General features: G+C 45.8%; 1 protein-coding gene across 1 annotated transcript; it reads left to right on the top strand.

The window, feature by feature from the left end:
• Positions 1-1,168: 1,168 nt before the first annotated feature.
• On the top strand, positions 1,169-25,072 carry abcc4 (ATP-binding cassette, sub-family C (CFTR/MRP), member 4). Its single transcript, XM_034289836.1, has 30 exons — positions 1,169-1,374; positions 3,222-3,332; positions 4,635-4,755; positions 4,888-5,112; positions 5,309-5,398; positions 5,765-5,928; positions 6,152-6,277; positions 9,279-9,528; positions 10,528-10,635; positions 11,261-11,350; positions 12,217-12,408; positions 14,615-14,709; positions 15,048-15,134; positions 17,650-17,746; positions 17,954-18,163; positions 18,726-18,863; positions 18,977-19,014; positions 19,099-19,199; positions 19,359-19,505; positions 19,904-19,983; positions 20,179-20,329; positions 20,772-20,891; positions 21,039-21,149; positions 21,242-21,342; positions 22,093-22,440; positions 22,655-22,744; positions 22,836-23,008; positions 23,100-23,205; positions 23,391-23,525; positions 23,697-25,072. Exons 1-30 carry the CDS (start codon positions 1,301-1,303, stop codon positions 23,781-23,783), a joined length of 3,966 nt encoding a protein of 1,321 aa, XP_034145727.1. The 5' UTR covers positions 1,169-1,300; the 3' UTR covers positions 23,784-25,072.
• Positions 25,073-25,140: the final 68 nt, after the last annotated feature.

The raw sequence follows: 25,140 nt of genomic DNA, 5'->3' as shown, positions 1-25,140 counted from the left end.
AATTGGTATAGAAGGATGAAAATTGGTACAGTTGTGTAATAACTCACACTGAACGGAAAATATACACTTTATGAGCCAAAAACAATTATGACTACTCACAGGTGAAGCGGATAACATTGATCATCTCACAAGTCAAAGTCTGGGTAGATTAAATGGTAAGTGAACAAACAGTTTTCATAGTCAAAGTGTTGGTTGCAGGAGAAAGGGGTAGAATTGAATACCTGAGGGACTTTGACAAGGGCCAAATTGTTTTGGCCAGACAACTGCGTCAGAGCATCTCCGAAACGACAAGGCTTGTGGGATGATCCCGGACAGCAGTGTTGAGTACCTACCAACAGTGGTCACTCTGATCTTGAACATTCCAGTCCCCTTCCAGAGCATGCTCTCCGAGGTGCTGAAAGTCCAGATCTGAAGACAGGTAATGGCAGAGGAAACAATCTGGAAACGCGTGGGTTTAAAGATAAACACACAGATATGGCTCGGTCAGGTATATAATGTGGAAAGCAAAAAAGCATATAATGTAGCCTACATCTAATAAACAGGTAAACAAGCTAGGAACTCACCAGTGGAAGTGTAGGAAAACCCAGCACTTGCTTAACACCTTTAGTGGTAAATTCTGCAAACAAGGAAAAGAGAGCCTACTAGCCAGTCGCAAATCTTGGCGGAATGGTGAGAAAACAGCATTTAGATGTTTCGAGTTTAACCATAGTAAATACATAGTAATACTCATGGAAAAATCAATGGGGGAACTGCAATGGAGTAGTCAAAAGTAATTTTAATTTTTTCAATAAACCGGCAGACGGACAAGCATGCATATTAAAAACGTGTCTGAAATACTGACAAGCAAATTGCGCGCCTGGCAGCATCGGTGGAGAATCGGTGGCCGAGAGAAACTGAAAGCGAATTTCGGAGCCCATGCATCCCTGCTCGTATGACTTTGGGTTTAGGTACCTTTTACAAATGTTAACGTGAGGTGGAAAAGTAATAGCAAGTATGTACGATCTCTTTAGTTGTACATTGGCTTCAACAAGCAGATCTAATTCGCTTCAAGATTTGACAACCAATAGACGCGGTGGTGGTTTCGAGCCAATCACTGAGCTCGAAGCGGAATTGGGTTGTTGCACGCCACGCGGTACCAGCGGTGCAAGAGAGACTGGAGAGAAGTAGTTCTTTGCGGTCTCACTTACCGCTGGGGGCCATGTGCAGGCTTCAAATTTACTCAACAGAGAATAGAGTAGTCGCTTTGAAAGGAGGTGAAACACACTGGAAATCATCCAAGCCATAGTGCCATCAGGGCAACATGGAGCCGGTGAAAAAAGATGCGAAGGCAAATCCTTCTGCTACAGCAAATCTATTTTCCATGGTCTTCTTCTGGTAAGTCAACAACTTTCTACAATGGGATATTAAAATAAAGGTTAATCTAGGCTCCACAGGTAGCCTTTTACAGTTACGGAGTACCACATTTGCTTTGTCTCATTGGTGTCAAACCTCAGAAGACGTAACCGTAGGCTGATGAAAGCGAAAAAGTTTGTTGTAAATCGGTATTGAGAACGTTTTTGTGTGGTGAAAACGATAACCTGCGCTTACTTGAATCGGTTATAACGCAATTATGAACACTTTTTATTAACCGAAAACACAGATAGCCGCGCATACTGTACTCAATTCGAAAACGAGAACGAGTTGAGTAATCAGCTATCTGGGTACGTTTGTGTTGTGACTTTTAAGTTTGTTTTTCCATTAAGTGAATGGTTTCCACATTAATCATCCAGTGTCTGATACTCCGTGGTACATTACTGTTTTGTATGAATGGCCATGGCGATTTGTTAACTTTTTTATAAAAACAGGAAATGTGTTTCATGCCTTGCACAGTTTCGGAATGCCCCAATAAAAAATTATATTAAAACATGATATTATTATATTCAGGCATTTTATGTTTTATTGGAAAGGAAAGTGATAATAGAGAAGAGAGCTTTTGATGAAAGTATGTCGGATTTGGAACAAACACCACAGCAACGGCTTAGAACCGCTTAGAAGGTGACATCCTACAGGGTTGTTAAAGGAGGATGTGTTCGTGTGAAAATCCTGTAAGGAAGGTCTAGTAGAACAATACAGTTGGCCTATTGGTTCCCATAATAATCAAACACCAAAATGCCCAAACGAATTCTGTAGGATTGGTTTCAGATCACGACAGAAAGTCTTAAAGGATTTGACTGGGTAACAGCTATAGATATAAGGCTCAAACGCCTAGCCACACCCCCCCACCCCCCTCCGGGTGATTTAACTAGTAAATATTTATGCTTTACAGCCTACTTCATCATCAACCCCAAATTGGAAACGATATTTAGTATGCTTACTCCTGTGTGTAAACTAATCTGGTCGTTTTTTTTCTTGACTAGAGGCAAACCTTGTCCTGCCAATCCCTTCTGCTTCTTAAAACATTACGTTTTGGGTGGGTTGATAACTGTTTTGAGTAGCCTCCTTTCTAAATTAAGCAATTCAGAGTTGGTTACAAACTTAATGTCAACTTCCAAAGAGAGCAGAACAAATAAAATGGCCAAACTCCAGTGAATTCTTGAAAGAAATACTCATCTTTTTGGTTGGAATGTACAATGAAGGGATTGTGTGAATGAATGACCTAAAGGTAGATTAGATATGACCAAACAAATGTAATGGTATATGTCTATTTGCAGCGTTAGAGCTGATAAATAAAAACAAATAAAGAGATCTAATAACCTAAAACAAAAAATGTAATCTTCATTACTAAGGAAAAACTATGTGTGAAAGAACAAGTTTGGTCAGCCCTTTTGAAAAGACTGAATTAAACTGCGTTTTTTTAAAATTGGGCACCAACTTAATTGTGAGTCATCTAAGCAATATGACTGGATCGGTTTGCTTGCAGTGAGACATCATTAAAATACTCAAAGTGTTTTGTTTTGGTGTGGCTGGATTATGCTATACAGGAAAAACCAGAAAACTCCCGGCTACTGGAATTGTTAACAATTTGGTTGGCAGGCCAGTAGGGGTCAGCCCTTTCTCTGGTCCCAAGATCAAATTCCAACTCTTGCAGGGCAACGAAAAGGACATTTCCTTGCATAGGTTGCTGCCTTAGAGATGGGATGTTAACTCAATTTTTTTAAGTCACTGCCAAATAACGAAGTGTTCTTTTTACGAAGTGTTCTTTCTTTAAATCTACTGTTCTTTTGTCTCCTGTATCTCCTCAGCTGGCTAAATCCTTTGTTTAGCATTGGATACAAACGTAGACTAGAGGAAGATGATATGTACAAAGTGTTGCCGGAGGATCGATCTGAGAGACTGGGAGAGGAACTGCAGAGGTACGGTTAACATCCAAGCACGTTTATTTATATACAATTCAGAACGCAGTCAGATAACGTTCTCCATTGCTATTTGACCGGGGGAAGTTGATTAACTACTAAGACCAGGTTTTGACTGAAACCGCCTAAATCTGTCGTGATGACAAATTAATTTAAATGAGATCTACATTTACTTAAAATAAATACTTTTATTCACACTATGAAATGAGAAACTCTCGCTGGACCAGAGGTAGGTGGCACGGATCAACACATGGGTGCGCCGCGCTCTGGCCTCCCGTCCTGGAAGGCGAATTAACTCACAGACGGTGTCGTTTTCCTGGCTAACCTGCATAGCGTTCCGCATTGAAGTGCTTTTGCCGGTGATAGCTGAATGTTTTAGGTCCCCGTGAGAAAATGTGTTTTAGTTGCTTTCCAAAGACACAATCCTTTATTTTCTAATTCAGTGAATATGTGGAGAGCAGGGCCAGACTCCATGGGTCTTTGTGCTTTTAGCTGATGGACATGGAACCCAGTGCGGTTGTCTACTGGAGTAGCCCAGCCGTGACAAACCATTATAATTACTATGTTATTTAGTCTTTTATTTAGTATATTTAATTTCATTAATAGTCAATTGTATTTATTAAGAAGGCTCCACAGCGGCATCACAAAGGGGGAAAGACAAGGGGGGGCAATAAAAACGTCTTATCAGGGGTGTTCGCCCCCCTCGGCCCCCACCTCAGGGCCAAGCACCCAGGCCAGTGGGTTTCTTTTCAAGGTCAGGAGGCCCAAGCCCCGCCGTCGCCTGGGCGGCCATGGAAGCAAGGGATTAGGATCTGTCCAAAGATCAAGAATCATTATCTCCACCGTTGTCAAAACTCTACACCTGCCCCCAACAAATTGAGGTGTCCATTTTAGTTTTATAAATTAACTCATTACCGCACAATGCATGGCATTTCTCCAGATCAACACAAATTGTCTCACAGACCACAGAATAAAGCTTCTGTTACAACCGTCCTACTCTCAGGACGAAAACATGTGGGGTAAGCTGAAGAGAAGACAATACAAGTGAGGTCCCAGCACTCTGTAGGCCCTGGAGAGATTTTGCATGGATGAATGGTCCTTTGCTTAAAAAATATTTGTCTCAATTAAATGCTTGATTTTTCATATTTTGAGTATAAGATCCAGATGTTGAACAACAACGTAATTTTGCTATATCTGTTTTTGCCTACCTTTATCAGTCATTTTGGCCATCAGTGTTCTTCCTCAAATGGTCTTTTGCTTCTGAAGTTCTCGCCTAGTAACCAGGAGGCCATGTTTCCGCAGCCACTGGGACCATGAGGTGCAGAAGGCTGCCAAAGAGCTTCGACCCCCAAATCTCACCAAAGTCATCATAAAGTGCTACTGGAAACCCTACGCAGTGATGGGTGTCTTTACTCTAATGGAAGTGTGTAACGACAAAGCACGACTCCTGCACACTGTGGTTGTTTTTTTTTTAACGTGTTCTAAATAAATCAAGCAGTGGATTCACTCAGTCACCTCTACACCTTGTATTCCGTACCTCTTATTTTCCGACCAGGAAGTGATTAAGGTGATCCAGCCAGTCTTTCTGGGTAAGCTGATCCAGTACTTTGAGAAGTACGACCCGAATGACACGGACGCTCTGTATGCTGCCTTGGGCTACGCCGCCGGTGTCTCTCTGACCACCTTAGTCTTGGCCGTTATGCATCACCTCTATTTCTACCACGTCCAAAGGGCCGGCATGAAGATCCGGGTGGCCATGTGTCACATGATCTACAGGAAGGTTAGTGGAGACACCTGCCGACACGGCCTTTGACCTTTTCCAGTCCATACATCTCTAGGGCGTGTTCTGAAAACTGACTTGTGGGTATTCTGTTCGTATTGTGAACGTAACAGTGTACTTCAGATGCATTGCGCATCTGTTAGATGTGTAGTTGGTTTGAGTTGGACCACGGTCTGACTGGAAATGTTTCCACCAGGCTCTTTGTCTCAGCAGTACAGCGATGGGAAAAACCACCACAGGCCAAATAGTGAACCTGCTGTCCAACGATGTTAACAGATTTGATGAGGTATGAAACTGTTTATATGTATATATATTCCTTTATTTACATTGATGAAACGAGTTGAGAGCAGGTTCTCGCTTTCAGTTGTGCCTTATACTACTGGAATAAAATGGGGTGCAGCCTCACACCAATTTGAAAACCAAATACCATTTGACACTTTGCATAATTTCCAGTTTTGTCTGTTAGCAACAGTTAATCCGTTGAAGATATATTTGCAAACTTTAAATCTTCATGCAGATGTTTGAAATATTCCGTCCCCGTATGGAAACAGCATAGGGGTGATTCCGGGTATGTATTCCGGACCTGTGGGGCCCTGTACGGTTCAAGGCCTGGTAATGTGCTCCAACTCCATAATCCCTTGCTTGCTTACAGGTGACCATATTCCTGCACTTCCTGTGGGCAGGGCCTCTGCAGGCGGCCGCCGTCCTGGGGCTGTTGTGGTCGGAGATTGGCCCGTCGTGTCTCGCCGGCATGGCCGTCCTTCTCATCCTCATGCCGATACAGACCATGTTCGGGAGACTCTTCTCCAAGTTCAGGTGACTCAGAGAGACAAAGCCGATCGGAGACAGGAGAGTCGCACAAACACAAACCGCGTCATTTACGCACCAGCGGCTCTGTAGAACGATCTTCGGTCTACGTCCAGGATGCCTAGGAATTATCCCCGGCACGGGCCAGCAAGTGTTGAGGACATAATGGCTTTCTGGTGGATAAAGGGGACCTTTGGTAATAACCTAATGTACGACCGGCCTTTCTTTGCAGAAGTAAAACTGCTGCCTTGACTGACAACAGGATACGCACAATGAACGAGGTGGTGTCTGGGATCCGGATCATAAAAATGTATGCCTGGGAGAAGCCCTTCTCAGCCCTGGTCAATGAAGTCAGGAGGTAAAACAGAGGGGGACTTTGCAGATTCTGAGCTGCTACACCTGTGGTGTGTAAACTCAGGAAAACAAGGTTTTATTTCAAAAGCATTCTCACGCTCTTTTAGCCCCGTGGTGTTTTTTTATCCGAAGGCTTTTCACTTCTCGTTTTTCTGTTCTGATGAATCAGGTTTTTGTAAGGTCATGACGTGAAGGTGATTTAGGAAACTGTCCAGCATGCTGGCTGCGTTGCTCTGGACTCCTAATGGTTATCCAAAGTTAAAAAGACAACTTAGAATATCTGACACCACATAGTTATATAAGTTAGATCATTCATGACCCCTGTATAACTGGCATGTGCCTTGTAAAGAATACAGGCAAATACATGACATCCAAGCTAATGGAATTTATCTTAGAAGCTTTTCACTTATCTCGATAGTTTCACCTAAATTAACGGAAGTTGTGGTCAGATTTGTATTGCCGATTAAAAAAAAGACTCAGTGCAAATGACCAAGGTAATGTGGTATATTGATCCTGAAACTTTATAGTCAGTGGGTTTAAGCTCCTTCTAGGACAGGAGGCCAAAACACCCCAAACTTGTAGCCCAGCGAGTCTCTCATTATACAGTGTGAATAGAAAATAGTATTTTCTTTTTATGTAAATATTATTTAAATGAAGCACAGCTGTTTTTGTCTGAACAGACTCTAAGTAGGGAATTCAACTAAATGCTAATCATAAGACACTGTGACAAAATGAATTACAAATATTCTGTGTAAACATCCTGTGTAAATATCCTGTCTACCTTGTAAATGCATGATGTAGCGCAAGGACTATGAGCTTGATCATTTCGTTGAATTTTAAAGTAATTAATTATATCAACACAAAACATATCTGCTTGCTATCTTCTCACAAGACTCTGAAGTGGGTTCTAGTTTCTTTTTTTCTGCTTTTGAGAGTGAAAAATAAAATGAGGGGAAATCGAGAACCGTGGAAAAACCAGGAGAATTCACTTTCATAGGGCCCTAAAACATATCAAATGATTTCACTGCCAGAGTGTAGCTTGGTTCAACAGGGTCCATATCTGAAATTACACTCACAGCTAGTACAGATAACATGGATAAATGAACATAGTATGACAGCTTATCAGCATGTGTTTTTCCTTGTTATTTGCTCAAGGCAGTGTTGATATGTTGATGGGGGTTTCAGCAGCGGTGGTAAAGCCTAGACCACCACGGCATCATTTATTTGGTATCAACTATTTCATAACAAAGATCCCAAGAAGAGACTGGACTGAAAAGGATGAAAAAAGACTAACTTTAAACTAGACAGTCGAAACACACAGGGAAACACAGGAAAACACACAGGAAACACAGGGAAACACACAGGAAACACAGGGAAACACACAGGAAAAAACACAGGGAAACACAGGGAAACACACAGGGAAAAACACAGGGAAACACACAGGGAAACACACAGGGAAAAACAGGGAAACACACAGGGAAAAACACAGGAAAACACACAGGAAACACACAGGAAACACACAGGAAACACACAGGAAACACACAGGAAAAAACACAGGGAAACACACAGGGAAACACACAGGAAGACACACAGGGAAACACACAGGAAACACACAGGGAAACACACAGGAAAACACACAGGAAAACACACAGGGAAAAACACAGGGAAACACACAGGAAACACAGGGAAACACACAGGGAAACACACAGGGAAAAACACAGGGAAACACACAGGAAAACACACAGGAAACACAGGGAAACACACAGGGAAACACACAGGGAAAAACACAGGGAAACACACAGGGAAACACACAGGGAAACACACAGGGAAAAACACAGGGAAACACACAGGAAAACACACAGGAAACACAGGGAAACACACAGGAAACACACAGGAAAAAACACAGGGAAACACAGGGAAACACACAGGGAAAAACACAGGGAAACACACAGGGAAACACACAGGGAAAAACAGGGAAACACACAGGGAAAAACACAGGAAAACACACAGGAAACACACAGGAAACACACAGGAAACACACAGGGAAACACACAGGGAAACACACAGGAAGACACACAGGGAAACACACAGGAAACACACAGGGAAACACACAGGAAAACACACAGGAAAACACACAGGGAAAAACACAGGGAAACACACAGGAAACACAGGGAAACACACAGGGAAACACACAGGGAAACACACAGGGAAACACACAGGAAACACAGGGAAACACACAGGGAAACACACAGGGAAAAACACAGGGAAACACACAGGGAAACACACAGGGAAACACACAGGGAAAAACACAGGGAAACACACAGGAAAACACACAGGAAACACAGGGAAACACACAGGGAAACACACAGGGAAACACACAGGGAAAAACACAGGGAAACACACAGAAAACACACAGGGAAACACACAGGGAAACACACAGGGAAAAACACAGGGAAAAACACAGGGAAAAACACAGAAAACACACAGGGAAAAACACAGGGAAACACACAGGGAAACACACAGGGAAACACACAGGAAACACACAGGAAAACACACATGGAAACACACAGGAAAAACACAGGAAAACACACAGGAAAACACACAGGGAAACACACAGGAAAACCGGTATGTTCTGGACACATATCCTGTAGTGGACCGGTATGTTCTGGACACATATCCTGTAGTGGACCGGTATGTTCTGGACACATATCCTGTAGTGGACCGGTATGTTCTGGGCACATATCCTGTAGTGGACCGGTATGTTCTGGGCACATATCCTGTAGTGGACCGGTATGTTCTGGGCACATATCCTGTAGTGGACCGGTATGTTCTGGGCACATATCCTGGCTGGAGGGAGAGCTGGGAAAGACCTTCGCCAGGTTTGCTAGTCCTGCCCTCCCTAAGCCTGGTTTAAGGCATGTGTCAGGACGTGTGCATTGAAACGCTGTCAGGCCTTCTTTTGGTTTTGTCACTGAAACGCCTCCTCCCCCCCCCCCCCCACTCAGGAAGGAGATCTCCAAGATCATGTCGAGCTCCTACCTGCGGGGCCTCAACATGGCCTCTTTCTTTGCGGCCAGCAAAATCATCGTCTTCATCACCTTCACCGTCTACGTCCTCCTGGGCAACACCATCTCGGCCAGCCGGGTCTTCATGGCCGTGTCCCTGTACAATGCCGTCCGCCTCACGGTCACGCTGTTCTTCCCGACGGCCATCGAGAAGGTGTACGAGACACGCATCAGCATACACAGGATCAAGGTAGGGTCGCCATGACGATGGGTGAAATGCACGTGAGCTTCTTAGAGCGCGTCCGACATCTCCTTTCATCCCACAGGCAGTAATTGATTTAGAAGACAGTGCCAGGGTGACCACCGCCTCCGTCCGTTTGAAACAGTCAGCGCAGGGCTTCCCCCTCACCAAACGACCTGTCGCACGCCCGATCCTCATTTCAACCACCTGACTGTTTTTTTCCCCTTTAAATATTAGCCGCCTCGGGAGGGTTTTTGTTGTCACGTTTGATAAAGACACCGGGAGACAAAGCATTGCCTCAGATTAGCCATAGACACAGCGACACAAAAACGCACTAGGCCTCGTTAAAATGAAGCAATGTCATATCAGCCTATAAGCAGGGAAGCATCTGTGGGATGATCTGATGATGATGATGATGATGATGACGATACAGGAATATAGTCACCTGTAAGCAAGCAAGGGAGTATGATCTTAATCACCATCAAACTAATTATATTCTTTCTTGGGTCATTAGTATCCAACCGCTTTTTCTGGTTGGTTATTTCAATACTAGTGCTCGTCGGTGGTTATTACTGGCTCGTCTTCTGGAGGGTGCACATATTTCTTCATCTAATTTTAGATGTGCGGTCCTGACAGTTGCCTAGATGCCAATGTGAATCCAGGTCTGGTACAGACACAGGCTGATCCTTTCACTTTGTGTTTATTAATGTCCTTTCCTCTTCTATCTCACCACTATGGGATAAAGGCCATTAAGTCAGCATTTTGTAGTCGGTCCGCACGTGTTGTTTACAAAGCAGTGCTGGTTGACTCATTATGCAATCATGACTCTTTATCTATATGACCAGTTAATGTAAAACAACCATGAAACCAGGCTTTTACTGTGGGTTACTGTAGGTCATCTGCTGGCAATCTGCGTGCAGTCACAGGCATCATTGCTGTCTAGAGCGTCAAGATCTAGTTTTGATAAATGTGTATTAAAAAATATATATATTGGTCCCACCCCCACAGACTTTTCTCCTGTTGGATGAGGTTGTGAAAGGCAACCATGGATTCCTCCAGGAGGAGAAGAAGGAGCCCTCAGTAAAGATCCAGGACTTGATTTGCTACTGGGACAAGGTGACTATTCAACTGTTGACATCCAAGGAATGAACCGACAGTGCACTTCTATTATATTGCACACTTTATATTGCAGCTTGCACACTTTAAATTTAAAATCTTTAGCCTGGAGGACACAGCGTCCATGATTCCCAAAAATTATTTCACGTTTTTATTAGTCAGACCACAGGACAGTTTTCCACTTCGCCTCAGTCCATCTTAGATGAGATCAGGCCCAGGAGCTGGTGGCAGCGTTTCTGGACGTACTGGGTTCACAGTTTTTGGAAGTGTTCCTGAGCCCATGCAGTGATTTCCACTACAGAATCTCCCCACCTGAGGGCCCGAATATCACAGCCATCCAATATTGGTTTTCAGGCCATGTCCCTTGCATACAGAGATTTCTCCAGACACTCTGATTTTTTTATAATGATATTACGTAAGGTTAATGATAAGACCCGCACAGGCTTTCACAGAGTGGTGAACCCACCCCCAGGCAAATCATTTTTGTAACCAAAAAGTGTAAATAATGCTTGCTCCATTTGCATTTGTTTGGTTTCCTAAACTGTAAACCGCCTCTGTGGCAATATGTAATGAATATACCCCTGTTTACCACAGACTTTAATGTCCCTTCTCTTTCAACGTACAGAGTCAGGAAACTCCGTCTCTCCAGAAGGTTTCACTCACGGTGAAGTCGGAGCAGCTCATTGCTGTCATTGGACCCGTGGGAGCTGGAAAGGTCAGAGATAATTAAGGGAGACGAAACGTGAGGCAGTGCTGTGTCGCGAACAGTTACAGACGAATGTAGTCGTTCAACCCAACACGAAATCCAAGGTCTAGTCAGCCCATGTATCTGTGACTGGGGTCGCCACACAGCACAGCCTTTTGAAATACCCTACCCACAAATGACAATACATTTTTTATTTAAAAGTAAATGCGTACAATTTCATTTTTCAACCAGAAATCTGATTGTCTTGTTGCTATTGATGCTAATTATTTTTGCATAGTTAGCAAGTAAAATGCGTCTCAAAATGGATGACATGCAGGCCTGCTAAAGTTATTTTATCTCGCTAGCTAGCCAGCTAACTAACGTCAACCCTGTCATGTCAGATGAGCAGCAGTGACCAGCTGTTTACCCATTGGTTTAAGATTTCCTGTTTCATTAAATGTATCTAAGTCGTCTGGTCTTCTCTGCTCGGTACGAGCCATGGTTGCCCAGAGGAAGTGGAGTTGATCTCCTGACCTCAGGCAGGAAGACATCTGGGTTTAAATGAACCCCTGCTGTGCCAAATGAAACGCTAGGCCAGATACGAGGGGAAATGACATTGGAGTGATGGCCAGGATCTGGGCGACCAGTTCTATGATGTTTCTTGGTGTATGAAAGGCCATGACATTATGAGGACAGCCATCATAGAGTGGAGTACATCAGGTCGACTACAATATTGTCTATAGTATAATGTTAGTCAGAGACCGATGTGGGTCAGTTGGAAACAGCTGTTGGCCAGATGTGGAAACATTGGGGGTTTTCTTCTCTGATGCACACTGCCTTTTTTACGTGCATTCTTCTGGTCGCACTCACCTTTTCTCTCTTCACATTACCCACAGTCCTCTCTGCTCAGTGCCATCCTGGGTGAGCTGCCTCATGACAAGGGTGTGATAGAAGTCAAAGGTCAGCTGACCTATGCCTCCCAGCAGCCCTGGGTGTTCCCTGGCACCATCCGGAGCAACATCCTCTTTGGCAAAGACCTCCATCCTGAGAAGTACGAGAAGGTCCTGAGAGACTGCGCCCTGCAGAGAGTAAGAAACACTGAATGGAGCTCTCATGGGATCGATGATATGAGTTTAGTCCTCTCATGATATCGATGATATGAGTTTAGTCCTCATGGTATTGTGATGGTGGTTTAGGCCTATCATGGCATCTATGATAGGGGTTTAGTGCTCTTATGGTATCTGTGATAAGGGTTTAGTCCACATTGTATCTTTGAAAGAGGTTTAGTAAACTTTTCCGACTGAATCTAAGGTCATCGCATTTACATTTTAACCAGATTTCCCTTGCTGACACATGCAGTGGATATAAAAAGTCTACACACCCCTGTTAAAATGCCAGGTTATTGTGATGTAAAAGAATGAGACCAAGATAAATCATGTCACCTGTGGTGCTGGGTCTATGTTGTTTTAACCCCTGTGGTGCTGGGTCTATGTTGTTTTAACCCCTGTGGTGCTGGCTCTATGTTGTGTTAACCCCTGTTGTGCTGGGTCTATGTTGTGTTAACCCCTGTGGTGCTGGGTCTATGTTATGTTAACCCCTGTGGAGCTGGGTCTATGTTGTCTTAACCCCTGTGGTGCTGGGTCTATGTTGTGTTAACCCCTGTTGTGCTGGGTCTATGTTGTTTTAACCCCTGTGGTGCTGGGTCTATGTTGTGTTAACCCCTGTTGTGCTGGGTCTATGTTGTGTTAACCCCTGTGGTGCTGGGTCTATATTGTGTTAACCCCTGTTGTGCTGGGTATATGTTGTTTTAACCCCTGTTGTGCTGGGTCTATGTTGTGTTAACCCCTGTTGTGCTGGGTCTATGTTGTGTTAACCCCTGTGGTGCTGGGTCTATGTTGTGTTAACCCCTGTGGTGCTGGGTCTATGTTGTGTTAACCCCTGTTGTGCTGGGTCTATGTTGTGTTAACCCCTGTGGTGCTGGGTCTATGTTGTGTTAACCCCTGTTGTGCTGGGTCTATGTTGTGTTAACCCCTGTGGTGCTGGGTCTATGTTGTGTTAACCCCTGTGGTCCTGGGTCTATGTTGTGTTAACCCCTGTGGTCCTGGGTCTATGTTGTGTTAACCCCTGTGGTGCTGGGTCTATGTTGTTTTAACCCCTGTGGTGCTGGGTCTATGTTGTGTTAACCCCTGTTGTGCTGGGTCTATGTTGTGTTAACCCCTGTGGTGCTGGGTCTATGTTGTTTTAACCCCTGTGGTGCTGGGTCTATGTTGTGTTAACCCCTGTGGAGCTGGGTCTATGTTGTCTTAACCCCTGTGGGGCTGGGTCTATGTTGTTTTAACCCCTGTGGTGCTGGGTCTATGTTGTGTTAACCCCTGTGGAGCTGGGTCTATGTTGTCTTAACCCCTGTGGGGCTGGGTCTATGTTGTGTTAACCCCTGTGGTGCTGGGTCTATATTGTGTTAACCCCTGTTGTGCTGGGTATATGTTGTTTTAACCCCTGTTGTGCTGGGTCTATGTTGTGTTAACCCCTGTTGTGCTGGGTCTATGTTGTGTTAACCCCTGTGGTGCTGGGTCTATGTTGTGTTAACCCCTGTGGTGCTGGGTCTATGTTGTGTTAACCCCTGTTGTGCTGGGTCTATGTTGTGTTAACCCCTGTGGTGCTGGGTCTATGTTGTGTTAACCCCTGTTGTGCTGGGTCTATGTTGTGTTAACCCCTGTGGTGCTGGGTCTATGTTGTGTTAACCCCTGTGGTCCTGGGTCTATGTTGTGTTAACCCCTGTGGTCCTGGGTCTATGTTGTGTTAACCCCTGTGGTGCTGGGTCTATGTTGTTTTAACCCCTGTGGTGCTGGGTCTATGTTGTGTTAACCCCTGTTGTGCTGGGTCTATGTTGTGTTAACCCCTGTTGTGCTGGGTCTATGTTGTGTTAACCCCTGTGGTGCTGGGTCTATGTTGTTTTAACCCCTGTGGTGCTGGGTCTATGTTGTGTTAACCCCTGTGGAGCTGGGTCTATGTTGTCTTAACCCCTGTGGGGCTGGGTCTATGTTGTTTTAACCCCTGTGGTGCTGGGTCTATGTTGTGTTAACCCCTGTGGAGCTGGGTCTATGTTGTCTTAACCCCTGTGGGGCTGGGTCTATGTTGTTTTAACCCCTGTGGTGCTGGGTCTATATTGTGTTAACCCCTGTTGTGCTGGGTATATGTTGTTTTAACCCCTGTTGTGCTGGGTATATGTTGTTTTAACCCCTGTGGTGCTGGGTCTATGTTGTGTTAACCCGGGACATTGACTCCTGTGTTTAGGACATGGAGCTGCTGCCAGAGGGGGACCTGACAGTGATCGGGGACAGGGGAGCCACACTCAGCGGGGGACAGAAGGCTAGAATCAACCTGGCCCGGTATGTCACAGAATCAACCTGGCCCGGTATGTCACAGAATCAACCTGGCCCGGTATGTCACAGAATCAACCTGGCCCGGTATGTCACAGAATCAACCTGGCCCGGTATGTCACAGAATCAACCTGGCCCGGTATGTCACAGAATCAACCTGGCCCGGTATGTCACTGAATCAACCTGGCCCGGTATGTCACTGAATCAACCTGGCCCGGTATGTCACAGAATCAACCTGGCCCGGTATGTCACAGAATCAACCTGGCCCGGTATGTCACAGCCGTGCTTGGTGCCGACACACTGTAGAAACGTCCTCCAGTGTCTAACTGAATGCCTTGGTGTCTCAGAGCTGTGTATCAGGATGCTGACATCTACCTGTTGGATGACCCCCTGAGCGCTGTGGATTCGGAGGTTGGGAGACACCTGTTTGAACAGTGAGTAAATGAAAAAGTCATGAAAATTACATCATATCGAGTTTTAAACAAATAAAAACTAGAGCATTTGAGAGGACTGGATAAAACTTTTGTCACCCCTCTCAGTTTGGTTTGACAAGCGATTGGAATGACAGTGACTAGCGGCCTTTTTGTTTGTTTTTTGCATTGCTGTTGCCATTTACCTGGATGGTCAGGATAATTATAAATATAGTTAATGCCTGGTTTTGCGTCTCACTCATAGTGCCCTAAAAAAAGAGAGTTTGCATATCAAAAGAGAAACTAACCTTCAAAATTCAGACAAGCACAGAATGAACGCCACGGACCACAATACTGAACTAAAAGCCACGCCAGCAACAAAGGGAAAATGAAGTGTGACAACCCCGATGAAACCGTGGTCGCCGCAGAATTTGTCGATTGCTGTAAAAGTGCAGAACGATGGAGAAAACACGCTCGTCCTATTTTGCAGGGTCATAAACCTCTCTTTAAACAGGTTACTGTTTTGGCCACTGGTGAGCTCACAAAGTCTAAACCAAGAGTGTAAAACGCCTCTGCTACCCAACATCCATCACCGGCATTGCCATTAAACATCAGCTTTTGATGGAACAGTTCCTTTTGAAATCTATTTAATCTGGTCTCACATGAGTAGCGCTTGGCATGCAGTGTCGGGTTATTGTGGGTACCTGTAATGAACAGAAAGGTTTCCCACCACTGTGCCTCTAGCGTTATATACGGCGCAGCTCCAGAACACGGTGGCCCGTTTCCTTCAGAACTTTGTGCTGGAGCAAACATTGGTGCGTTCGCAGCAGTTCAGCCATTGTTCTGTGAAACAGCCATGAACATTATGTTCCAGTCCAGAGTTCTTTTGATGGCTTGTGATTTATTTATCGGACCTGCGGAAAGCCTTGGGGGGGGGGGGGCTCTGTTCTCACCTCCCCAAGTTCCCCTTCTAAGTAGGGCCGGCGTCAAAGCCCAGGCTTGGATCACAGCAGAGGCCCCTGGAGTGAGAGCAGGCAGGAAAAGGAGTGCTGCAGGGTCTGTCTGGGACACAATGGAAACAGCCGTACTCAGACGCTTCCTGTCCCATCGCAGTGGTCCCCATGGAGAGAGTTCAGGTTACGAAACCAGCAGAGCCGGGCACTAATAAAGGGTTGGCAGCACTTTTATTAAAGGGCATGACGGTAATAAAATGTCATAAAGAGGTTTTTTTTCTTCAATGGCCCAGTGGATGTCATGGAATTTGGAATCTATCAAATCTGTTTTATAAAGCCCGTTTTATATCATCAGTTGTCAGAAAGTGCTTATACAGAAACTCTGTGTTGAAACCCCAAACAGAAAGAAACAACCAGAAATTGATGGCTGGGTTAAATGCCCCTTTAGGGTCAGAACCAAAAGAAGAGCTGGACTCTGAGGGGTGGCAAGATTTTTTTAGAACGATAGTATCTAGATAGATTCAACTTTATTGTAATTGAACAGTATGAGTACAGTACAACGAAATGCAGTAAGCATCTAATCAGAATTGCAAAAAGAAGTCCCCCCCTCCCAGATACTATTCAGACTAGAGGACATCTAGAGGACATTCCCTCCGGTGGGAACGCAAAAGCCCCAGACCAAGTTACTAACCCTACTGTAGAGATGAGTCTTTAATGAATACCTATGGTTGAGATGGAGTCTGCGTCTTTCACATGGATCAGCCGATCATTCCACAATAATGGATGTGCACAGGAAACAGCCCTGCCTCCAGCGGTTCGTTCAGGAATTCTAGGTGCAGTAAGGAGGCTTCCTGTGATGATAAGCGTACATGTGGGTGCAGTGTGCACAGAAGGACCAACTCAGAGAGAGAAGTTGGAGCAAGCGGCATGGATTTCAATGCGCTGTTTGTTTCACAACATTCCACAACAGTCTAATTTTGTCTCTTGTATATGTTGATGTGAGTCAGGCTTACTTTTACTTGCTTTTGTGTGGTGTTTATTGACTTGAGTATTCTGTTTTATTAAAGCATTAAAACACTTATTGGGGTTAGTTAATTTGTAACAGTTTCTGTTACTGATTTAGCGGAAGCTCGGACCCAGGACCGTGTCTGTCTGTTTTCACGCGTCTGTCGGTTTTCTTTCACGTGTCTGTCTACCTTCACGTGTCTGTCTACCTTCACCTGTCTGTCTACCTTTACGTGTCTGTCTGAATGTTTAACTTCATGTGCCTGTCCATCTTCAGATGTCTGTCGGTCAACCTTCACGTGTCTGTTTACCTTCATGTATCTGTCTACCTTCAAGTGTTCATCTGTCTTCACGTGTCTGTCTGAATGTGTTTACCTTCATATGTCTGTCTGTCTTCACATGTCTGTCTGAATGTGTTTACCTTCATATGTCTGTCTGTCTTCACATGTCTGTCTGAATGTGTTTAACTTCATGTGTCTGCCTGTCTTCACATGTCTGTCTGAATGTGTTTCCCTTCATGTGTCTGTCTGTCTTCACGTGTCTGTCTGAATGTGTTTACCTTCATGTGTCTGTCTATTCAGATGTATCTGTGGTATCCTGAAGAACAAGCCCCGCATCCTGGTCACCCACCAGTTGCAGTACCTACAAGCAGCTGACCAGATCCTTGTCCTGAAGGAGGTGAGTTCCTGCCTGCGGTTAATGTTCCACACATGCTTAGAAACACGCATGCTCTGCTTTCCGGCAGGTTAACCCGGGACCCTGGCTGCATGCTGGGTAACTGCTCAGGTTTTTGGGTAAACACATTTGGGAGCTGAGGCGCAGACATCGACATCACACGGGGACTCCAGATGTTGGGGCGGGGTGTAACTGTTGTCTGTGTTTCAGGGTCACATGGTGGCTAAGGGGACGTATATGGAGCTGCAGCGCTCCGGCGTTGACTTCACCGCCCTGCTGAAAATGGATGAGGAGGAGGGGCCACAAACCCCGATTCCGGAGAGTGATGGCCACCCGGCCCGCAGCCGCACCTTCTCCCAGAATTCAGTGCTCTCCCAAACTTCCATACGCTCCGCTCTGGACGGAGCTGAGCCGCTTCCGGTGGGTCCCGCCCTCCGCCCCGCCCTCCGCCCCGCCCACGTTCGGTCCTGCCCTCCACCCTGCCCGCTGCCCCTCCCACTTTCGGTCCCGTTCCATAGAGTCAATAGGAGCATTTCAACATTGTTGTTTCCCTGAATACATTTCTGTTAAGAAAATATTTTACCTGTGCATTTTGTTTGCCCAGAAGGGGGCAGTGTTTACAAACACAGGTTCCACCAGCCACAGCAAAGTTCCTGATCTGCAACACTGTTTGTGTTGATTACTAACATCTCACTCTGACATGTACGACTTTTGGCCGGGACATCGGAGCTTTCCTGAAAGCTACACTAGAGACATCAAGCGTCCGGCAGAGCCGTTGGCCGTTAAGGAATGCCTCCTCGGAAATAAACGAACAGCAGCCACTGTTCTACTCGCGGGGCGTCACAATGGCAGCGCCCACAAGCTTCCAAAATGCATGGGTTCAATTCCCGATGGCTGACGCTCGCTGACTTGTGAACTAAGTTGATGCTGACTGCAACACAATGGTTTTCATGTTTCCAATCCTCCAATGTTTCCGTGGCAGGGCGAGCCTGTTCACATGCTAGCGGAGGAGAGTCGCTCCGAGGGGAACATCGGCTTCAGCATCTACTTGAAGTACCTGAGGGCAGGCGCCGGCATCCTAATGTTGATAGTGGTCATATTACTACAGTTCCTGGCTCAGGTAAGGAGGTCATCTTACCAGTAAAACGCATGGGCCAAAAGCAGCAGTAGTTGTGTAGAACAAATGAAATAACAAGGCTCCGTGTAATTTGTAACTTGTATTATTTTCTATAGACATCGTATATTCTGCAGGACTGGTGGTTGGCAAATTGGTAAGTTAGTCCCTGAAAAGCAACAGTCACGTACCTTAGACTGGACATTCTACTTGAGCCTCGTGTGACCTTGATGACTTCCAGGGCCGGGGATCAAGAGGAGCTCAATGGCACGGTGATCATCCAAGATGGCGTCAACGTCACGCAAACGCTAAACCTGGATTTCTACCTGAGCATTTACGCAGGTGAGACTGGGAACCTGACTCTGTGAAGAGTTTTTCGCACGCCTGCGCCGTACACCCGCTGCGTCCCGGGCTCGCAGGCCTCGCCCGTACCTGTTGGTTGTTTGGGATTTACACTGAATGGAACATCCATCTTTAGCAAATGACTTTGTGTCTTTTCAGGTTTGACCATAGCAACACTTGTGTTTGGCTTTACCAGGAGTCTGCTGATGTTCAATGTGTTAGTGAAGGCCTCGCATGCGCTGCACAACCGCATGTTCAACTCCATCCTGCGGACGCCGGTGCGCTTCTTCGACGTCAACCCGATTGGTAAGTCAAAACCTTGTTCACGGAAAACGTGTAGCAGAAGCAATGTTCTGTTGCCACTGTCTTCGGTGTCGGGAGCCTGCTGCCGTCATGCCTCGTGTTCTTTTGTACATTGTTGGCGTATTATAGTGAATCACTATTAACTGAACAAATACAGTGTTTATCTTTTATTTATCAGAGCACCCCATTTACCCTGTCATTCATTGTAATCTATTTACACAAAAGGGTATTTTTATCATGATCCACGTTGTTACTTGTATCTCCTAGTGTAAAAATATGATCATAGAAATTGGCAATTCAGTTTTAAACCACATGTTTAAGGGCAGATAAAATACCCTGTAGATGAGACAGTGAGGAATATTAGTCTGACGTTCTTAGTCCTCTCTTTTGTTGTAAACCAGGAAGGGTCCTCAACCGCTTCTCAAAGGACATTGGCCAAATGGACTCTGCGTTGCCTTGGACCTTCGTCGACTTCGTAGAGGTGAGAGGCGCCACATTTTGGTCCGGTGTGTTGAAAAGTCCCATTCTGGTCCGGTTTGTTGAAAAGTCACATTCTGGTCCGGTGTGTTGAAAAGTCACATTCTGGTCCGGTGTGTTGAAAAGTTGAATTGAACTGTCACCAGCTGACCTATTCCTTTTTCGCTGAGTTTGTCCTTTGGGGTGTTTTCCTGAGTAGATCTTCCTGGAGATCATCGGGGTGATCGCTGTAGCCGCCTCTGTCATCCCCTGGATCCTCATCCCTTTAGTTCCCCTTGTCATCGTCTTCCTGTTCCTGAGGCGCTACTTCCTGCAAACGTCACGAGATGTCAAACGGCTTGAAGCCACAAGTGAGTGTCTGCAATCGTTTGTGCCTGTGTGCGCGTACGTGTGTGTATGGGTGTGCGTACGTGTGTGTAGGGGTGTGCGTACGTGTGTGTATGGGTGTGCGTACATGTGTGTATGGGTGTGCGTACGTGTGTGTAGGGGTGTGCGTACGTGTGTGTAGGGGTGTGCGTACGTGTGTGTATGGGTGTGCGTACGTGTGTAGGGGTGTGCGTACGTGTGTGTAGGGGTGTGCGTACGTGTGTGTAGGGGTGTGCGTACGTGTGTGTATGGGTGTGCGTACGTGTGTGTAGGGGTGTGCGTACGTGTGTGTAGGGGTGTGCGTGCGTGTGTGTAGGGGTGTGCGTATGTGTGTAGGGGTGTGCGTATGTGTGTGTAGGGGTGTGCGTGCGTGCGTGTATGGGTGTGCGTGCGTGGACCATAATCAGTAGTCGTCTGTCTACGCAGCTCGGAGTCCCGTCTTCTCCCACCTGTCCTCGTCCCTCCAAGGGCTTTGGACGATCCGAGCGTTCAGGGCTGAGGAGCGATTCCAGACGGTCTTTGACGCTAATCAGGATCTGCACTCAGGTGGTTCTCCTTCGGCTTAGCTTGTCACCAGCGAACCATTATGCTGAGTCCATTGACGATGAATGATGTCCTGCTTACATTCCCCCTGAGCTCTGCACGGTCACCGAGTAGAAGCATGACTGACCCACTGTCTCTCCCGTCTCTCAGAGTCCTGGTTCCTTTTCCTGGTGACCTCTCGCTGGTTCGCCGTTCGCCTGGACGGCATGTGCTCCATCTTTGTAAGCATCACTGCCTTTGGCTGCATCCTGCTCCGAGACCGTAAGTCACAGCCGCACACACAGCCGCCACAGAGTTGGTTCGGCACAATGGCTCTAACCGGTCTCCTGTCTGTTTCTCCCTGGGTCGGGCAGAGTTGGAGGCCGGGTCTGTGGGCCTGGCGTTGTCCTACGCCGTGACTCTCATGGGGATGTTCCAGTGGGGGGTTCGGCAGAGTGCTGAGGTGGAGAACATGGTGAGAGGCACACTGGCATGGATGTCCTCAGACTGAGTAGTGAGGTGTTATGTGTGCTCAAGTACATTTATGAAGGAATGTTCTTTTCTAGTAAAGCTCTGTGGGCTGTAATTGTACTCCTACTTTTTACACCATATCTAGTACTAAAGTTGATTAATTCAACTTTAGTTAATAGTACTCTATTTAGTATTAATAGTACTCTATTAATACTAAACTTGATTAATAGAGTTGTAACTTGAGACATTTACAACCTACAGATTTTCAGTGCTCGGCCGTCTGTACCGACGAACAACCCTTTGGCTAATTCTTCTGGGTCTATTTAATTGCATTTGATCTGCACCCCAAAAGCACACAGGGGCGTAACGACTTGGTCTGGAAATGTGTTTAGATGGGAGGGATGTTACCATGGCTCCAGAGCCTTCAGCCGAGATCCTTAAGATGGCCTGCAGGTGCAGTTGGTCTTTTGTCTGCAATGGTAGTTCACGCTAATGATGATTTGACTCAAATGTTTTGTTCAACAGCTCTCTTAACAAATCCGACCCAAGGGGTTGTCTAAATCTAACTGACCACTTGGGTTTGGCAGGAAGACCGGTTCTCGAACACAGCCGTCCATTGTGGTCTCCCTCAGTGCTATAGGCAATGCTCTACATCCATTCGTGTCTCCCGTAGTGCTGTAGAGCTGAAAATCAGTTCAATTGTGAGACCAAAGCTAGGGCTGTGGAGTGAACTATTTCCATTTACTGTCCTCAGATGACATCTGTAGAGAGGGTGGTGGAATACACAAACCTGGAGAGTGAAGCACCCTGGGAAACCCAGAAGCGTCCTCCCCCTGAATGGCCCAGCAAAGGCATGATTACCTTCGACCGGGTCAACTTCTCCTACAGCGCAGATGGACCGGTGGTGTTGAAGGACATGTCGGCCATGTTCAGGCCCAAAGAAAAGGTTGGCATCGTAGGCAGAACGGGGGCCGGGAAAAGTTCCCTGGTCTCAGCCCTGTTCCGCCTGGCAGAGCCAGAGGGCAAGATCTACATCGATGGAGTACTGACCTCCGAAATCGGGCTTCATGATCTACGCCAGAAGATGTCAATCATTCCCCAGGTATATACTCTGGGCGGGGCTTCTGTGTGTGGTCGGTGACTTTGTCCTTCAGAGGCTCTGTGACTTTGTCATTCAGACTTTGTCCTTCAGATGCTCTGTTACTTTGTCCCTCAGATGCTCTGTGAATTTGTCCCTCAGACTTTGTCCTTCAGATACTCTGTGACTTTGTCCTTCAGACTTTGTCCTTCAGATATTCTTTCTGTTTGTTCTACAGGACCCTGTTCTTTTCACTGGCACCATGCGCAAAAACCTGGACCCTTTCAATCAGCATACAGACGAGGACCTGTGGAATGCCCTGGAAGAGGTGCCGCTTCTCACACACTGATTCAGTAACGTGCTTTCCCATGAGGCTGACATCGATCGGTGTCTGACTCCTGGAACTGTGTGCCTTCCAGGTCCAGCTGAAGTCTGTGGTGGACGATTTGCCCAATAAGATGGAGACCGTCCTGGCAGAGTCGGGCTCCAACTTCAGTGTGGGTCAGAGGCAGCTGGTTTGTCTGGCCCGAGCCGTCCTAAGGAAGAACCGCATCCTCATCATCGATGAGGCCACGGCAAACGTAGACCCCAGGTGAAAGCCCCCCCCCCCCACTCCGCACACGCTGTCCGAAAGCCAGGGTGGGTATCGTCCTTCTGACCCGTGTCTGTGTCCTGACCCGCAGAACTGACGAGCTGATCCAGAAGACGATTCGAGACAAGTTCCGGGAGTGCACTGTGCTCACGATCGCCCACCGCCTCAACACCATCATAGACAACGACCGCATTCTGGTCAGAGGCCTCCGTGGTCACGCCGTTTGGTCGAAACACACATGCGACTGGGAATCACACATTTACTAATTAGTTACCAGTCATGTTATTATTATTATTGTCGGAAGTAGTTGAACTAAGGCCTTCAAGATGAGAAACATTTGTGTGGTTCTGGAATGTGACTAACAACTTAACTTGACTGCCAGGTTCTGGATGCGGGTCAGATCCACGAGTATGATGAGCCCTTCACTCTTCTTCGGAACCGCAAAGGCATCTTTTTCAAGATGGTCCAGCAAACAGGGCGACAGGAGGCAGTGGACCTCCTGCATGCAGCCGAACAGGTGAGCTGAAACAAACCGCCGTTTCTGTTCTCCCCACTCGCTCTCTGTCGGCAGAGGCACCGTCACACACCTGTGGCGGGCGTCCAGTCACGTTCATTTGACATTTACATTGTTCCTGATTTGGGAAAGCAATGCCACCGGGTTTATTTTTTCTCTTCATCTTAAAATCAGGCATACAACAGCCGGAGTCGTCCGAATACGACCAGCGGAGGGGTTGAAGAGGACGGCAACTTGGTCATCTTCGAGACAGCCCTGTAAAAGCCCAGAGGAGGGTTTGAATATAGTTTCAAAGCCTTTCGTACCTGCTGATCAGAGTCATCTGGCCCGGCGTCGACACGGCTGTTTCCAGTCACCACGGAGATTAATGGTGCTTTATCAGCACCCTGTAAATTCCACCCAGTAAACTCCACACTGGAAGCTGCAGTTGGACAGGAAGCTGCTATGATTGAATAATTCGTTTGTGTTCTAGATTGTTTCCAAACTCCAGTCCTTTGCTTGTAAACCAAGGCAAGCACCCCTGATTCAACTTGCAAACTAATCATTAAACCCTCAATTAGTTGAATCCAGAGTTTGTTTGCTACAACAAAGATGTGTTCTGTTGGGTGTAATGGTTGACTGGAGTTGGACAACACTGTTCTAGAGGGTTAGTTGAGTCAAATACACTTGTGTGTGAAAGTTGGGACAGTATGAAGTAGGATAACAATGTAAACTTAAAGACTCCAACCAAGCTCTTATTTTGTTTTGTTTGTTTTTGTTAAATGATTAATCAAGACTCAAGACAGTTGATTGTGTAATCGTTGAGTGCCTTGACCGATATTTTGACACTTCTGAGGGCTTATTCCTCATCTGACGGAAAGTCTAGCTTAGCTGGTGCCTTTTTCAGTGTCCTGTTTTAGATTGTTTACATAATTTGTATGTATAATTATTTATTTTTTGTAGTAATAATGTTTATTCAAAAGTTAAAGCTAAAGATATTTACTCATTCCAAGTCAATGTCATATAAAATCTTTTTTTTTTTGTACACAGTGATTTTATGTCTACACAACTTTTGCACCAGCTCTCCAAATGCTTTATTTATATCTACTGTACATGCAGTAGTCTGTGTATCCATGTACCAAAGAAGACCTTTCAATGTATACTCAACACTCAGGTTGAAGTCTGTTGTTAACCTAGCCTCATAAATGTTAGCTCTGTGTCTGTGAGGTTTTCCAGCATGATTCAAGTTATTTTATGTGCCTTTGTGTTTTGTGCTGATCCTCATTCCTGATTGGGCTCCAGTGTTACACAAGGTTACAGAGGCGTTCGCTAAAATATCACCTACAGTTCTATTTCTGAGAGTGCAATGAGATTCAATATTGTATGTTCTCTAACCATTTCCTCCTTGTTTCACAATTGCAACGAGTATGTAAATGTTTTTTTTTGTTGACATTTTGAAAAGGTCTGTACTGATGTTACAAATGCCAATAATGTAATACATATTCTGGACAGTCACTGTGCATTGTTTGTATAATTTCTTTAATTTTCTATTAAACCTGATTATACGAAATAAAAAACTTGCACATCTGATTTGTTTAAGAGTCACTAAGATCACTGTGCCCTGATTATGAGACCCAAA

Source organism: Esox lucius, chromosome 22 (genome assembly GCF_011004845.1).
Source record: "Esox lucius isolate fEsoLuc1 chromosome 22, fEsoLuc1.pri, whole genome shotgun sequence".
Taxonomy (NCBI): domain Eukaryota; kingdom Metazoa; phylum Chordata; class Actinopteri; order Esociformes; family Esocidae; genus Esox; species Esox lucius.
This window is presented reverse-complemented; position numbering and strand designations above follow the sequence as displayed.